Genomic DNA, 17,365 nt, shown 5'->3' with positions numbered 1-17,365 from the left:
AGAAGTGAGGATACACGTTTGGCAGAAAGGAGACTGTGACAAAAACCAAAGGAAATGAGGCAAGTGTATTCTTTAGCTCATAAGACATGTTACAAGATATTCTATCTCTTTGACAAGAGCACATAACGAGGAACAGCTAAATAAATGAAGCAGAGCAAGGAGGACCCATGTGTTCAAAACGCTCTGAGCACTATGGGACTTAACTGCTGAGGTCATCAGTCCCCTAGAACTTAGAACTACTTAAACCTAACTAACCTAAGGACATCACACACATCCATGCTCAAGGCAGGATTCTAACCTGCGACCGTAGCGGTCGCGCTGTTCCAGACTGTAGCGCCTAGAACCGCTCGGCCACTCCGGCCGGCGGACCCATGTGTTCATTATGAGCTAAACCTTGTGTCATAGCCTCATGTGAGCTCTGTTTACCAAAGCACTCCATTCCGATCATGTGTTGATCGTGGGATCGATGTTATTCACACTAACAGAACTTGATTCCATGATTACAGTCCTAGATTCTCCAGGACTGTCTATCTTACGACAACAGCACACTGCACACTGCTGCCAGCAAAAGGGCTTCTTGGAGTAGACGTCCTTGTTCAATACCCAGGAGTCTTTGGGTGCTGAAACCTACCAGTGGCGTGGAGTAGATCAACCGATCACACGACTACTGACACCAGGTACACTCTTTGACATAAAACTCGACCGGCGGCCGGCCGCTGCAGAGGCTAAGTCCGCGCCGATCGCGACATGGGACAAATAAACTGACCACCTCGCTAATTCTCTAAGTCCGGCTATCTGCACAATCTGGCAACACTGTAGACTGCGGCAGTTCCTGGAGGACGTCTTGTCCGATGTTAGTGAAAATGTAGTTGGTTTACGCCCGTGCTCAAGTGGTACCATGCGTTCTTTCTGTATGCAATGTCTGTGGTTCGAGACCAGCTGGGGTAAAACATTTTTGTAGCCTCTTCTGTCTGAATGGTGAAGACATGAATTTAATGGTAGCGCAGATTCAATCTATTTTACTTTCTGACATTCCGATGACAAAATTTTATCCAGTAAGCATTTTGCGGCAGATTTCTCGAAGACCGTCCTCCTCTGGACGCCGTATGCGGCAAAGCTCCGAGATCCACTTGCTGGTTGCCGGCAGCGGCCGTGGCGACAGCAGCGGCGCTGCACTCCCCCGTTCTTTATCGAAAGCGCCTGCTACCGCTCATCGCTTTTGATAATTTAAAACGCTTTATTATTATTAAATGTTGCTCCACAGAAAATTTCTACGATTTCCATTCATGTTCGAAAGAAACGGAGATTACTCTATTATATTAATCGGCAAGAGCTGAGTATGGCCCGAAATTAATTTTATAGAGTGGGACGAAATTAAACCAACACATTCCATTCTATGAATTTATAAATGCTTCATACCTCACTTCTTTTTCTTCCAAAGTCAATTATTTGTGCAACTTTTGGCCAATATTCGGATGTTTTCGTCAAGGCAGAGGGAGCTTCTGTGGTGTAAAGTGTATTACCGTTTCTGTTTCATTCCTTCTGGTAAGTCTATGCGATAGACTGTGTGAACACCTTGCAATGCATGCTCTGTAGCAGTGCAGGAACGCTGCATATTTCGAGTTCCATGTATGGGTTCATGAAGTATTTAACGTTGATCGGAAATGATAGTTAATGTCATCAGATTTAAACCAGAAAGAATTATTGTTTTTGAGGTTTCCGAGAACGGAAAGGAATTACTAACGCCGGTGACAGAAAAACTCTACAGTTAAATGCTATTGCAAAAGTTTAGAAGAGAGGAAGTATATTAATCAACATGTTCACTTCATAAACAACCTCCTGACATGTTAGACCTATATGACGAACAAAGCTCAAATTCGTATCGTTGACAGTCGGTTTGAATCTTTTCCGAAACTAGGTTACAGTGAAGCACCTTGGCATTTGCAAAGCAGACATCCGTGATATTAACATAATTTACTAAGTCGAAATTGCACGAAGATTTGTGCGTAAAGGCATTCCTCAGATTTCGTGTAAGGAATTTTTACTAGCAGTTTGTAACTCCACTAATTAAAATGGAATATAAAAAGGTCGTCTTCAGCGGCTTTCTCTCAGATTGGAACTGCCATCTCATATAGCACTATCGTCGCAACGCATAGCGAAACCACTGAGTTAACGACACACTGGCCGCAAGAGGCGGACTATAGTCATTGCGATATTGCCTGAGCCTCAAATCGCAACATTAAACACACAAACAGGTGTTACACATGTGAAGAACGCCGTTGTTGGAGTCCAGAAATTAAAAATACTTTCTAAATGTCTCGTCTTACAGTGGGTTATATCGTATGAGTCTTCGATGTGAAATACGAATGCCAAGTGAATTTAGCGAGGTAATGCCGGGCTTAACACGGAAGTAAATGCACTCTCACAGTGTTGACAAATACTTGCTACGACGCTGCCTACCCTCAGCTCTCTTACGAGGCAGCTCTTCAGCGAAATGCTTGCCGTGATTCTCCGATACGGTTCTTCACAGGGGAGACGCTCGCGCACGTTCGGTTTTTATGCGGCGTTCTCTCCTAATAGTTTCTGATGTCGCCTTGTGGTCTATGTATACATTTGAGGCATTCAGTTATCATTAATCCAGAATTATACAAGTTTCAGCTTCCGGCGTGGGAGAAGGCTGTTGACAACTGACATTATATCATTTCAACATAGGAAATCCAAACGAATGCTTCAGTGTTTCTCATTCAGCATAAAGCATATAAAATAATTTTTCGTAACCTTCATAATCATCTCAAACTACAGACGAAGTAAAAATACATCTTAAGCTTTTGTAGGTAGGGATGGAAGCAAAAAGAGACACAGTTAACAAATATTCGATTCCTCAGGGTATTCATTTCATTTGAGATTTAAGAAGAGGTAAAGCGGGATATTACTTTCGTTAACACGAAAGATATGTCGCACATATGGATAAGGAGGAAGTCTGCGTCTTCATACGTTTCCTCCCTGAAATCTGTATGCTCTCTTATATACTAAGTAGCCTGATCATTGTTTCCATAATGTTACCCTCTTGTTTGGCCCCTAAACGATCAGTAGATTCTAAATTCATGTCTCTGCAAGAAAGTAGTCGTTTGAACCCTTCCTGTGTGTTTTTTTTGCTTGGAAATCATGAAGCAGACCACTCTGCCTCTCCCCTCCCTCCCCTCCTCGAGGGTTAGGTCTCTAAACGGTTTTTTTATCCAATGGCATAATTTATTCAGACTGCATCAGCACAAAACCATCAAACAAAGTCTTCCATTTACAGTTGCAGCAGTTTAACCAGCAGCTGACCCAAGTGTGATCCACGGTCATGGTCTGAAATTAGCAGCTCTCTGCTACTGTGGCAAAGTCCGTACTACATTTTCGATCCCGCAGCACCAGTTTTTCTGGAAACACTGTGTTAAATCAACAGGAGTAGTTGCAGAGTTGTGCCAGCGTATCTGTCCTCCCATTGTCAACTTTATGTATCTCACTTATCCTGTGGTGTTGATCAACTACGCTTTCCTTAGAAAAGTAACACCTATTGCGTTTTGAGGCTCAGGCAATATCGCAATGACTATAGTCCACCTGTTACGCCCAGTGTGTCGTTAACTCAGTGGTTTCGTTATGCGTTGCGACGATAGTGCTGTATGAGATGGCAGTTCCAATCTGGGAGAAAGCCGATGAACACAACCTTTTTATATTCCATTTTAATTAATGGAGTTGCAAACTGCTAGTAAAACTTCCTTATACGAAATCTGAGGAATGCCTTTACACACAAATCTTCGTGCAATGTCGACTTAGTAAATTATGTTAATATCACGGATGTCTGCTTTGCAAATGCCAAGGTGGTTCACTGTGAACTAGTTTCGGAAACGATACGAATTTGAGCTTCGTTCGTCATATAGGTCTAACATGTCAAGAGGTTGTTTATGAAGTGAACATGTTGATTAATATACTTCCTCTCTTCTAAACTTTTGCAATAGCATTTAACTGTAGAGTTTTCCTGACACCAGCGTTAGCAGTTCCTTTCCGTTCTCTGAAGCCTCAAAAGCGATATCATTTTCTGGTTTAAATGTGATGACCTCAACTATCACTTTCGTCTCAGTCTATAAAATTAATTTCAGGCCATACTCAGCTCTTGCCGATTAATGTAATACAGTAATTCTCCGTTGCTTTCGAGCGTGAGCGAAAATCGTAGAAATTTTCTGTTTAGCAACATTTAAAAATATATTAGCAACATTTAATGATAATAAAGCGTTTTAAATTATCAAAAGCGATGAGCGGTAGCAGGCGCTTTCGATAAAGAACGGGGGAGTGCAGCGCCGCTGCTGTCGCCACGGCCGCTGCCGGTAGCCAGCAAGTGGATCTCGGAGCTTTGCCGCATACTAGAAATCTGCCGCAAAATGCTTACTGGGTAAAATTTTGTTATCGGTGTGTCAGAAAGTGAAATAGATTGAATCTGTGCTACCATTAAATTCGCGTGTTCACCATTCAGACAGAAAAGTCTATAAAAATGTTTCACTCTAGCTGGTCTCGATCCACAGCCATCATAGACAGAAAGAACGCGTGCTACCGCTTGACCACGGGTGTAAACAGGCTCTGCGTTCTCTAACATCGGACAAGACGTCCTCCAGGAAGTGCCGCAGTCTACAGTGTTGCCAGATTGTGCAGATAGCCGGACTTAGAGAATTAACGAGGTGGTCAGTTTGTCCTACGTCGCGATCGGCGCGGACTTAGCTTCTGAAGCGGCCGGCCGCCGGTCGAGTTTTATGTCAAAGAGTGTACATTGTGGGTGGGTCATCAAGGGTTATCGTAGAATTTGGAGTGGGGTCGAGGACACTCTGGAAGCCAGTGCGAGATCATTTCACGCTGGGCAATGGCCGCCACTTCTCGCCGGCAACCCACTGCGGAACCAGAATCGCTGACACCTTCTCCTGGGAGTGCAGCCACTGAGCTGACAACGAATATCAGCCAGAGTCCAACATGCAGCCGAATGAATAACAGCCGAGGCTGGAGCGAAAGAATGACGACTTGTAAACATTGCGGATAATTGAATGAACTCTAATAATGTTGCACTAGCGTCGAAGCGCTTCAAAGGTCCCCAACAGCTATCCCGACTTCGGACAGAGGTGTCTCCTCTCAACCCTGTGAATCGCTGCATTTCTGCTCATAATGCGATGAAATACAATCGTGCAATACCTGCGGCAAATACTTCAAACTTTCGGAGCTCCATTGCCATGGAATAAGTGGAAACACAACCATCTGATGGTAATCAGGATGCTGAAGTTTGATAATGCATGGAATCGTGTCGTAGAAAAACCTGGAGCTCTGAGCAGCCGGTGTCCTTCTGGGATTCTGCTGTATCAAAATGATCGATCTTGAGCCGTGCATGGCTCGCTCTCCCACCATTTCGTATTTTTACGCCCTATTTTAACATATTTCCATCTCATGACGTTGATTTAAATTACTGGCGTTACTGAATTGCTGTTCTCCGTCATCGGCGATATAGCGCGTATCGGTATATCCCCTCTGATAGGATCTTTGCTCGGCTGCTATGACTTCGCGGTTGTCATCTGTCGTGGCACCAGTCGGAACGTGCGAGGGGGAGAGTTCACGCCGCATTTCGAGTCGTGAGTTGGTCCCTGGCAGTCAGTTGCGACGCGTGTGGAGCGCAGCCCGGGCCAGCCAGTCGCCAGCTTGCATCAACAGTGAGCCCTGCGTGGGCATCGCCCGCCCGACCGTTGCCGCCACGCATCACTTAAGCCTTTTGGTGGATTGTTGGTCGGTCTGTTGGTCCGAGGACATCTCCGTGCGGGATAGTCGACTGTGCCGCTGGCGGTCTCTGTGCAGTGTTGGAGTCTGTCTGGAGCTGTCTTGACCGGTACGAGTATCGTCGCTCACCGACCCAGGACGTGAAGGTTAAGTGGTTTTCAGCATAACGTTGTTGGTTCCGGCGTTGTTGTTGTGGAGGTTTCCTGTGAGCGCCAACGAGTGAAGTGTTCGAGGTAGCCGCCATCAGGTGGAATTGATCATATTAATTTACCCATAGTCATCAGGGGAATTTTCTGCCTTCTGGCCGTTAGTGTTCTGGTTACCTGCCCTGGCCGCTAACGTAATTTTTAGGCAGTGTCTTTTCACCTGTTGTTGGTGCCCAACATGGTGTGTAGTTTTGGCAGCTCAGTTCACATACACGTTTGTTTGGGGATAGCAATACCAGTAACGTTTTGGGGCCTTGAATTCTCGTGTACACCGTCGTGGCAAGCAAGCGGTTGGCTGGTCGGTGCGTGGCTGTCCCTTGGTTGGGTTGGCACGAATTAAGTGTAGTTGGACTCACCACCTGTCTCGCCTAAGTGAAGGAAGGCAGACCGATCCACTGGAGACTCTTGAGTGCCGTTAACTATCCTTTTGGCTGTGTTAATGTTGTTGTTGTTTAACTGTATTTTATATTTTTAATTTGTCAAGGTTAGTTGTGGGCCTTTAACCCTGGAAACACGCTCTCAGATTTTCCTTCAATTCCACATATTATCGCCTTCTGTTTTTAAAAGGTTATTGAAATTTCCTCTGAAAGATTTTACAAGCTATTTTGGGGCTTTCGGCGTTGGTGTTGCAAAAAGGAAATTTTTAAACTTAATGTATTGTTTTACCGACTGTTGCAATATATATTTCCTTAATTTGCAGAATTTAACTTTGCGGCCTTCAGCCATCTTACTGCGTTTGTTTATCTCTTTCTGTGCACCTTGTGGGTCATAACCCCTGCTAGCATCTTAAAACATTGTGGCCTTCTGCCTTCAGTAATCATCATAGTATATTTGGAATTTTGAAGATTTAATCCCGGCCGCGCGGGATTAGCCGGGCGGTCTGAGGCGCTGCAGTCATGGACTGTGCGGCTGATCCCGGCGGAGGTTCGAGCCCTCCCTCGGGCATGGGTGTGTGTGTTTGTCCCTAGGATAATTTAGGTTAAGTAGTGTGTAAGCTTAGGGACTCATGACCTTAGCAGTTAAGTCCCATAAGATTTCACACACACACACACACACATTTAATCCGGCGGCCTTCAGCCGCTCCCCATGCTTGTTTCATGTTCACCACGGCCGCGAAGCAAATTTAATTCTTAGAATTGTGTATTTGTGAACGAAATGATAATTAATTACAATTGTGAAATGTATCCGACCGCAACTCCCTTGGCCCTTTCCACAGCTCTAATTACCTGTTAGCCCTGCGTGATTTAGCGTGCGTTTCAGATCTGGCATCGATGGGGTGGGTTTTCACCGTGGTGAACGTTCTCAGCAGTACACAGATTTGCGCGGGATTAGCCGAGCGGTCTAAAGGCGCTACAGTTATGGACTGTGCGGCTGGTCCCGGCGGAGGTTCGAGTCCTCCCTCGGGCATGGGTGGGTGTGTTGGTCCTTAGGATAATTTAGGTTAAGTAAGGTGTAAGATTAGGGTGTGATGACCTCAGCAGTTAAGTCCCATAGGATTTCACCCACATTTGAACATCTGAAGTACACAGATTTGCAGCAAAACACATCCAGTCAAGAAACCCATTTGCAGTGACTCCTGGCTACACAATGTATGATCTTAAATAGAACATTTCAGGATTTAGTAGTCTGAAGGTGGCCACAAGACCCTAAGCCGAAAGATCGTGGCAGAAATTTACTGACACCCAACAGTTCGCCCGAATTTCTCAGAACAATCAGTATGCGACGAAAGTTTTAAAATTGATATCTCGTCTATAGTTCTTCATTCTCACAATGTCACCAGCTCACGTTAACTTGAATCAGTTGGATGACGTTTTTATGTACTCACCCAGTACTCCAAGGCGGTAGTTGAAGGACACGTAGACGACACCCTTCTCTACGAGGAAATCTGGGCGGGCTAAGTCCTCATTGCCCGACAGAATGGCCAGTCCTCCTCCGTGGACCATAAACATCACTGGCAGCAGGCCGCCAGAGCTCTCTGACGGCAGCTGGAGGATAAAGCACAACGTAGTAGACAGTTCTACTTGGAGATAAAACAGTATCTCTCTTTAAAGAACACTATCCGGACTTGATGATGAATTACAAGAGTACCGAATCCAGACTTGAGGGTAGATTGCAAATGTACAGAATGAAAATCAGCATAAAGAAAACTAAAACCATGAAATTACATGATAACAAAGATATGAAAGCGAAAATAACAGAAGGTACAAAATGAGGAGGGTTGGATAGTACAGGTTTTTTGGACGCATGGTGATAACTCGAGCAATAAAAAGCAATTAAGATTGAGATTTTAAGAGAGACGAAGACATTGGCCGCATGTGACAAGTGAAAATTGGTACGAGACCAGGCCTCGAACCCAGATTTCCCACTTTATGCGAGTGGTCGCCTTAACTCCATCAGCTATGTGGGCACACTCCCCACCCAATCCATATTTTCAACTTGTGACTCGCTAGTAGCGTCCACTGTCCATCAACCCCTTTCCTAGCAGATTTTGGCTGAATCCCACAAAAGTTCGGACGAGGTGTGCATCCGCACTGACATTACCATGATTCGTCCACGCTCACAGAGATTACTACATATATGTTTGGTATCTATTCTGTCCGACATGCCCGACAGAACAGACACCACAATTATACACTGACCGAAAAAAAGCGCCACACCAAAAAATAATTAATGTACGCTAGTGAAATTTCGGTAAAAACTTTGTGTAGGTACTACATTTAAGTGATCAAAATTGCAAGATCATAGGTTAAAGTAAGCACGAGATAAGCTATTGCAAATGTGAAATGCTGGTAGATTAGTATCTGGTGTAACAGTCAGAATGATGAATACAAGCATGAAGATGTTCATGTATTATGTTGTAGGGGTGATAGACGTCAGTTTGTGAGCTAGAGTTCCATACGTGTTTTACGTATCATAGAATAACAAACAGGAAAACATATATCATTCTCACATTTTCATTTATCTTACTAGTCAGACATATATACTACAAAGATTAATGCGCTACAAACACAGGGAAGGTTACATCTACATCTACATCTACATGGATACTCTGCAAATCACATTTAAGTGCCTGGCAGAGGATTCATCGATCCACCTTCACAATTCTCTTTTATTCCAATCTCTTATAGCGCGCGGAAAGAATGAACACCTGTATCTTTCCGTACGAGCTCTGATTTCCCTTATTTTATCTTGGTGGTCGTTCCTCCCTATGTAGATCGGTGTTAACAAAATATTTTCGCATTTGGAGGAGAAAATTGGTGTTTGGAATTTCGTGAGAAGATTCCGTCGCAACGAAAAACGCCTTTATTTGAATGATTTCCAGCCCAAATCCTGTATCATTTCCGTGACACTCTCTCCCATATTTAGCGATAATACAAAACGTGCTGTTCTTTGAATATTTTCGATGTATTCCGTCGGTCCTATCTGGTAAGATCCCACACCGCACAGCAGTATTCTAAAAGAGGACGGACAAGCGTAGTGTAGGCAGTCTCCTTAGTAGGTCTGTCACATTTTCTAAGTGTCCTGCCAATAAAACGCAGTCTTTGGTTAGCCTTCCCCACAACATTTTCTATGTGTTCCTCCCCTCAATTACTACGAACTGTGACCTCTCCGAAAGGTCACATAACTGAGACGATATTCCATAAGCACGCAATTTCAGTACAAGCAGCTTGTGTGGTACAGTGTCAAAAGCCTTCCGGAAATCCAGGAATACGGAATCGATCTGAAATCCCTTGTCAATAGCACTCAACACTTGATATGAATAAAGAGTTAGTTATGTTTCAGAGGAACGATGTTTTCTAAACCCATGTTGACTGTGTGTCAATAGACCGTTTTCTTCGAGGTAATTCATGATGTTCGAACACAATATATATTCTAAAATCCTGCTGCATATCGACGTTAACGATATGCGCCTGTCATTTAGTGGATTACTCCTACTATCTTTCTTAAACATTGGTGTGGCCTGTGCAACTTTCCAGTCTTTTCGTAAGGATCTTTAGTCGATCGAACGGTTGTTTATGGTTGCTAAGTATGGTGTTAATGCATCAGCATACTCGGGAAGGAACCTAATTGGTAAACAGTCTGGACCAGAAGACTTGCTTTCATTAAGTGATTTAAGTTGTTTTACTACTCCGAGGATATTTACTTCTACGTTACTCATGTTGGCAACTGTTCTCGATTCGAATTCTGGAATATTTACTTCGTCTTCTTTTGTGAAGGCATTTCGGAAGGCTGTGTTTAGTATCTCTGTTTTGTCAGCACTGTCTTCGATAGTATCTCCATTGCTCTCGCACAAAGAAGGCACTGATTGTTTCTTGCCGCTAGCATAATTCACATATGACCAGAATCTCTTTGGATTTTTTGCAAGGTTTAGAGGCAGAGTTTCGTTGTGGAAACTGTTATAAGCATCTCGCATTCAAGTCCGCGCTAAATTTCGATCTTCTGTAAAAGATCGCCAAACTTGGGGATTTTGCGTTTGTTTAAATTTGGCATGTTTGTTTCGTTGTTTCTGCAACAGTGTTCTTCAAATGGTTCAAATGGCTCTGAGCACTATGGGACCTAACATCTGAGGTCATCAGTCCCCTAGAACTTAGAACTAGTTAAACCTAACTAACCTAAGGACATCACACACATCCATGCCCTGCGAACGTAGCGGTCCCGCGGCTCCAGACTGTAGCGCCTAGAACCGCTCGGTCACTCCGGCCGGCAACAGTGTTCTAACCCGTTTTGTGTACCAAGGAGGATCTGCTCCGTCGTTCGTTAATTTATTTGGTAAAAAATCTCTCAATTCTGCCGATACGATTTCTTTGAATGTAAGCGACATCTGGTCTAAACTTACATTATTAATTTGGAATGAGTGGAGATTGTCTCTCAGGGAGGCGTCAAGTGAGTTTTTATCTGGTTTTTTGAATGGGTATATTTTTCGCTTATTTTTCGATGATTTGGGGATTACAGTATTCAATCTCTCTACGACAACCGTGTGTTGACTAGTCCCTGAATCGGTTTTGATGCTCGTTATTAAGTCAGGATTATTTGTTGCTAAGAGGTCAAGTGTGTTTTCACAACCGTTTACTATTCGCGTGGGCTCATAAACTAACTGCTCGAGATAATTAATGACGTTTACGGATGATGCAGGACCTGTCGTCTGATGATGCCCCATATATGCTCGATTTGAGACAGATCTGCCGACCGAGCAGGCCAACGCAACATGTCACTCCCTGTAGGGACTGCTGGGTTACAACAGCGGTACGTGGGCTAGTGTTATCCTGTTATAGGACATCCCCAGGAATGGCAGCGAAACATGTCCAACCACAACACTGACGCCGATTTGCCGTCGTGGTGCCTGTGATATGCATTGACCGCTCATACTGTCGGTTTGATAATGTTGACTGGAATACTCTCTTTCAAATTCTAAAGGTGGCAGGGGTAAACTACAGGGAGCGAAAGGCTATTTACAATTTGTACAGAAACCAGATGGCATTTATAAGAGTCGAGGGACATGAAAGGGAAGCAGCGGTTGGGAAGGGAGTGAGACAGGGTTGTAGCCTCTCCCCAATGCTATTCAATCTGTATATTGAGCAAGCTGTAAAGGAAACAAAAGAATAATTCGGAGTAGGTATTAAAATCCATGGAGAAGAAATAAAAACTTTGAGGTTCGCCGATGACATTGTAATTCTGTCAGAGACAGCAAAGGACTTGGAAGAGCAGTTGAACGGAATGGATAGTGTCTTGAAAGGAGGATATAAGATGAACATCAACAAAAGCAAAACGAGGATAATGGAATGTAGTCGAATTAAGTCGGGTGATGCTGAGGGAATTATATTAGGAATGAGACACTTAAAGTAGTAAAGGAGTTTTGCTATTTGGGGAGTAAAATAACTGATAATGGTCGAAGTAGAGAGGATATAAAATGTAGACTGGCAATGGCAATGAAAGCGTTTCTGAAAAAGAGAAATTTGTTAACATCGTGTATAGATTTAAGTGTCAGGAAGTCGTTTCTGAAAGTATTTGTATGGAGTGTAGCCATGTATGGAAGTGAAACATGGACGATAAATACTTTGGACAAGAAGAGAATAGAAGCTTTCGAAGTGTGGTGCCACAGAAGAATGCTGAAGATTAGATGGGTAGATCACATAACTAATGAGGAGGTATTGAATAGAATTGGGGAGAAGAGGAGTTTGTGGCACAACTTGACAAGAAGATGGGACCGGTTGGTAGGACATGTTCCGAGGCATCAAGGGATCACAAATTTAGCGTTGGAGGGCAGCGTGGAGGGTAAAAATCGTAGAGGGAGACCAAAAGATGAATACACTAAGCAGATTCAGAAGGATGTAGGTTGCTGTAAGGGAGATGAAGAAGCTTGCACAGGATAGAGTAGCATGGAGAGCTGCATCAAACCAGTCTCAGGACTGAAGGCAATACCAACCAACCAAGTACTGGGAGACGAAGAAGCTTGCACAGGATAGAGTAGCATGGAGAGCTGCATCAAACCAGTCTCAGGGCTGAAGACCACAACAGCAAACTGTCGTACGAAATCGCACCCCACACCATAACTCGAGGTGTCTATCACGCAGACATCTTGGTTCTACGTCCTCAACTGGCCTCCTTCTAACCAACATAAGGCTATCACTGGTACCGAGGCAGAACTAGCTTTCATCAGGAAACAGAACAGACCTGCACCCTGCCCTTCAATGAGTTCTTGCTTGATCCACTGCAGTCGCAAACGGTGGTGCTTTGGAGCCATTGGAATGAAGGCTAGAGGGTGTCTATCTCGGAGCTGTGCTTGAAGTAACCGAATTGTAACAGTTGGTTGTGTCACTGTGATGGCAAACGCTGCTCAAATTGCTGCTGAAGATGCACTACGGTGAACCAGAGCCATGTTCCGAACACGCTAGTCTTCCCTTTCGGTACTGTCACGTGGCCCAGTTTTCTTGCGACTGTACATTCCCGTTACCACCACTGCCAGCAGTCTTGTTCAGTGGCTAGATTTGTGGCATGTCTTCCTGCAGTATCGTAGGAGGAACGTAACCTTATTACACGACATCGTTCAAACTCAATAAGGTACTGATAATGGGGTCTTAAGGACACTCCTGGTTCACAGCGATTCACTACATCTAATCCTTAAGGTAGCTAATCTCACGACTGGTGCAACACATATTTAAGACGCACCTGACCTGCATCCTCATAGTGGCGCTACTTGAGCCACATGCGACTGGCGTGAAATTTGAAGAGACATCATCTTTCAAATGTAGAAACACGCCCACCAACTTTCGTTTATGTCGCATAACGTCTCCTTGATTTGTGATTTTGGTTCTGTCAGTGTATACATAAATTAGATTACGATAGTAAAGTAAAGTATCCAGAAAACAAACGCTTATTAACGCAGACAGCAGAGGTTACAATTAAGAAAGAAACTGTTAAATGTTTCGTGTGGGGTGTTTTCCTTTACAACAGGGAAAGCTAGACATTGAAGAAGAAAGGGAGAGATAAAATTGAAGCATTCGGGATGTGGGTTTGGAGTAGAATGAATAATATACACTCATGTACAGAAAAAAGAGAGCTCCCTGAACGACTAGAGATAGGATGTTCATATTCCCAGGATATGTACATTAGTACGTCCTGCAGCAATTATTAGCATTTCAGACACCTCGATTCAGCATGTGTCCTGTTGCCTAGTACGCACAGGATCCACCATCGGTCCTGATAACTTTTTACGTGCGGGTTGGCATCGACGTCTTATAGGCTGGAATGGCATCCTGTGGTACAGCTGTCCATGCTGCACTCACCTCGTTCCAAAGTTCATTTGTGGTGTTTACCATTGGGTCACCCCTGTCTGTGGCGAACCGAAATCCGGCCATCATTTTCAAATAAACAGAACCTGGATTCGTCCGAAAACACTATCTGATGCCATTCCTGTCCCCAGTGACATCGTTCCATACACCATTGCTGTCTGGCATGTTTCTGCACGTTCGCAAAGGTAGGCAGAGATGTCGACAACGCCCACATAATGGTTCAAATGGCTCTGAGCACTATGGGACTTAACGTCTGAGGTCATCAGTCCCCTACAACTTAGAACTACTTAAACCTAACGACATCACACACATCCACGCACGAGGTAGGATTCGAACCTGCGATCGTAGCGGTCGCGTGGTTCCGGACTCAGCGCCTAGAACTGCTCACCCACAGCGGCCGGCCACAGGATGTCAGGTACATAAAAAGCATATTATGTAGCTTAATAATTCCCAGTGGTGTAAAATTAGCTACTTGCTAAATCCATACATCGCACCTCACAAGAAAAATGTCCTAAGGCCAAAAACGGTAATTTTTATTTTTTGTCACTGGGAAAGAGGCGTGAAGTGCCCCAACGTGCATGAGGAACTTCTAGTCACTACTCCGCAGTTTGCTCACTTCCTGCACTTGTATCAATTTTCTGCGGGCTGCTTCTTGATTCACCACGGGACCGCGCTGGTTTAATTAAAGTTGTAGGCAACTGATGACCTCAGAAGTTAAGTCGCGTAGTGCTCAGAGCCATTTGGACAATTTTTTTTTTTTTTTGGATACCCGGTCGTACATGTCTGAATTCTAAGGCAGGGATCACTTCTCGTCGCTGGAAACCAGGAGCCCCACATGACACCAGAGCAACGCCAGACAGCGAGACGAGAGGGCCCTGCCAGTGGCAGCCGCTTGTTGCGGATTGTGTTGTGCTTGTCGCCAGCTGGAAGTCCGTCAAGGGAGTCGGAGCCGCAACTCCGCCGGCCTGCCATCCGGGAGTGCTGCCTCCAACACTGGGTTCCCAGAGGGACTTGGAGCTACAGCTCCAGCTGCCACCTCACTCCAGTTGTAGGGCCACCACTCATACCCTGCGCTCAGCTGTCTTTGCGCACCATCAGGTTGATGTGAGCAGGGTGGGGGGCCACATGCTGTACATCACTGAGGAAATGTCTGTTTCCTCCAAAGTTTGACGGCTCACTATAGGGCCTTCCATCAGGACCTCAGCAGCCAGAGAGCCGCTGCCCTTTCATCAGCAAAAGAGAGCCGCATGCATGCCACATTACATTATGTACTGGAGTTCTTTGTAATTTTTAACAGCACGGTGCTTATTCCCACCGGCTTGTCACCAGCACTCATTCATCTCACAGTGTATCCAGCACGCTACACACGGCCGCTTCACTTGCACCATGTTGACATTCGTGGAGCATCGGCAAAATGTCAGTATACTCGTTGCATGTGAGTTCACATCAACATCAGGGGCACGTTTGTTCATGCCTTGCGACCTGCCTTGTTTACTGCCGTGTAAGGATGCATTCTGCAGAAAGCTTGATGTTCCGTGAGAGCGGTAACCATACATCTCATCCTCAGGTCTTTCAGAAGGTGCAGTGACTTGCGCACTCGAGGAAATCGGCGCTCGTTTCAATGTTGTTGTTGTTGTTGTCTTCAGTCCTGAGACTAGTTTGATGCAGCTCTCCATGCTACTCTATCCTGTGCAAGTTTCTTCATCTCCCAGTACCTACTGCAACCTACATTCCTCTGAATCTGCTTAGTGTATTCATCTCTTGGTTTCCCTCTACGATTTTTACCCTCCATACTGCCCTCCAGTACTAAATTGGTGATCCCTTGATGCCTCAGAACATGTCCTACCAACCGATCCCTTCTTCTAGTCAAGTTGTGCCACAAATTCCTCTTCTTTCCAATCCTATTCAATACATCCTCATTAGTTATGTGTTCTAACCATCTACTCGTTTGAAAACCTCACTTAAATGCTGCAGTAAACCCTTGAAATTCGTGAGTTCTTTTGCTCACAGTCGAAAGTTAATAGAGTTTGGATTCAAGTTAACATGTATACACTTGGCTTAAATACATCAACTAAATTATAGAAAAAATATTATAATTAAAAGTTTGTAACTAGTTGCTGCGGCTCTGTGCAATTTACTTGTAACTAAATAAAGTACACTATGTGGTCAAAAGTATCCGGACACCCGCCAGAACATACGTTCTTCATATTAGGTGCATTGTGCTGCCACCTACTGCCAGGTACTCCATATCAGCGATCTCAGAAGTCATTAGACATTGTGAGAGAGCAAAATGGGGCGCGGAACTAATGGACTTCGAACGGGGTCAGGTCATTGGGTGTCACTTGTGTCATACGTCTGAACGCGAGATTTCCACACTCATAAGCATCCGCAGGTCCTCCGTTTCCGATGTGATAGTGAAGTGGAAACGTGAAGGGACAGGTATAGCACAAAAGAATACAGGCTGACCTCGTCGGTTGACTGACAAAGATTGCCGACAATTGAAGAGGGGTCGTAATGTGTAATAGGCAGACATCTATCCACACCATCATACAGGAATTCCAAACTGCATCAGGATCCGCTGCAAGTACTATGACAGTTACGCGGGGGTGAGAAAACTTGGATTTCATGGTCGAGCTCATAAGCCACACATCACGCCGGTAAATGCCAAAGACGCCTCGCTTGGTGTAAGGCACGTAAACATTGGACGATGGAACAGTGGAAAAACGTTGTGTGGAGTGACGAATCACGGTACACAATGTAGCGATCCGATGGCAGGGTGTGGGTATAGTAAATGGCCGGTGAACGTCATCTGCCGGGGTGTGTAGTGCCAGCAGTAAAATTCGGAGGCGGTGGTGTTATGATGTGGTCGTGTTTTTCATGGAGGGGGCTTGCACCCCTTGTTGTTTTGCGTGGCACTGTCACAGCACAGGCCTGCATTGGTGTTTTATGCATCTTCTTCCTTCACACTGTTGAAGATTAATTCGAGGATGGCGACTGCATCTTTCACCACGATCGAGCACCTGTTCATAATGCACGGCCTGTGGCGGAGTTATTACAGGGCAATAACATCCCTGTAATGGACTGACCTGCACAGAGTCCTGATCTGAATACTATAGAACACATTTTTGATGTTTTGGAACGCCGACTTTGTGCCAGGCCTCACCGACCGACCGACCTCAGTGCAGCAATCAGTGAAGAATGGGCTGCCATTCCCCAAGAAACGTTCCAGCACCTGATTGAACGTACACCTGCGAGATTGCAAGCTGTCATCAAGGCTAAGGATGGGCCAACACCATTTTGAATTCCAGCATTACCGATGGAGGGCTCCACGAACTTGTAAGTCATTTTCAGCCAGGTGTCCGTATACTTTTGACCACATAGTGTATGTTCGTAACACCGAATCAAGGGTAATGTTTCTTACAAATACCTGCTTAAATAACGCCGGCCGGAGTGGCTGTGCGGTTCCATGCGCTACAGTCTGGAACCGAGCGGCCGCTACGATCGCAGGTTCGAATTCTGCCTCGGGCATTGATGTGTGTTATGTACCTAGGTTAGTTAGGTTTAATTAGCTCTAAGTTC

At 44.8% G+C, this 17,365-nt stretch overlaps 1 protein-coding gene across 1 annotated transcript in view; it reads right to left on the bottom strand.

The window, feature by feature from the left end:
• The window catches only part of LOC124551017 (esterase FE4-like), a 290,102-nt gene that overhangs the window by 257,486 nt on the left and 15,251 nt on the right, over positions 1–17,365 (bottom strand). The window contains exon 3 of the mRNA XM_047125864.1: positions 7,822–7,981. Within this exon, the coding sequence (XP_046981820.1) occupies positions 7,822–7,981 (160 nt within the window). The remainder of the gene's footprint in view (positions 1–7,821; positions 7,982–17,365) is intronic.

The sequence above is a fragment of the Schistocerca americana genome, chromosome 9, assembly GCF_021461395.2.
Source record: "Schistocerca americana isolate TAMUIC-IGC-003095 chromosome 9, iqSchAmer2.1, whole genome shotgun sequence".
NCBI lineage: Eukaryota > Metazoa > Arthropoda > Insecta > Orthoptera > Acrididae > Schistocerca > Schistocerca americana.
Note: the sequence above shows the minus strand (reverse complement) of the source record. Positions and strands in the feature narration are given on the sequence as shown.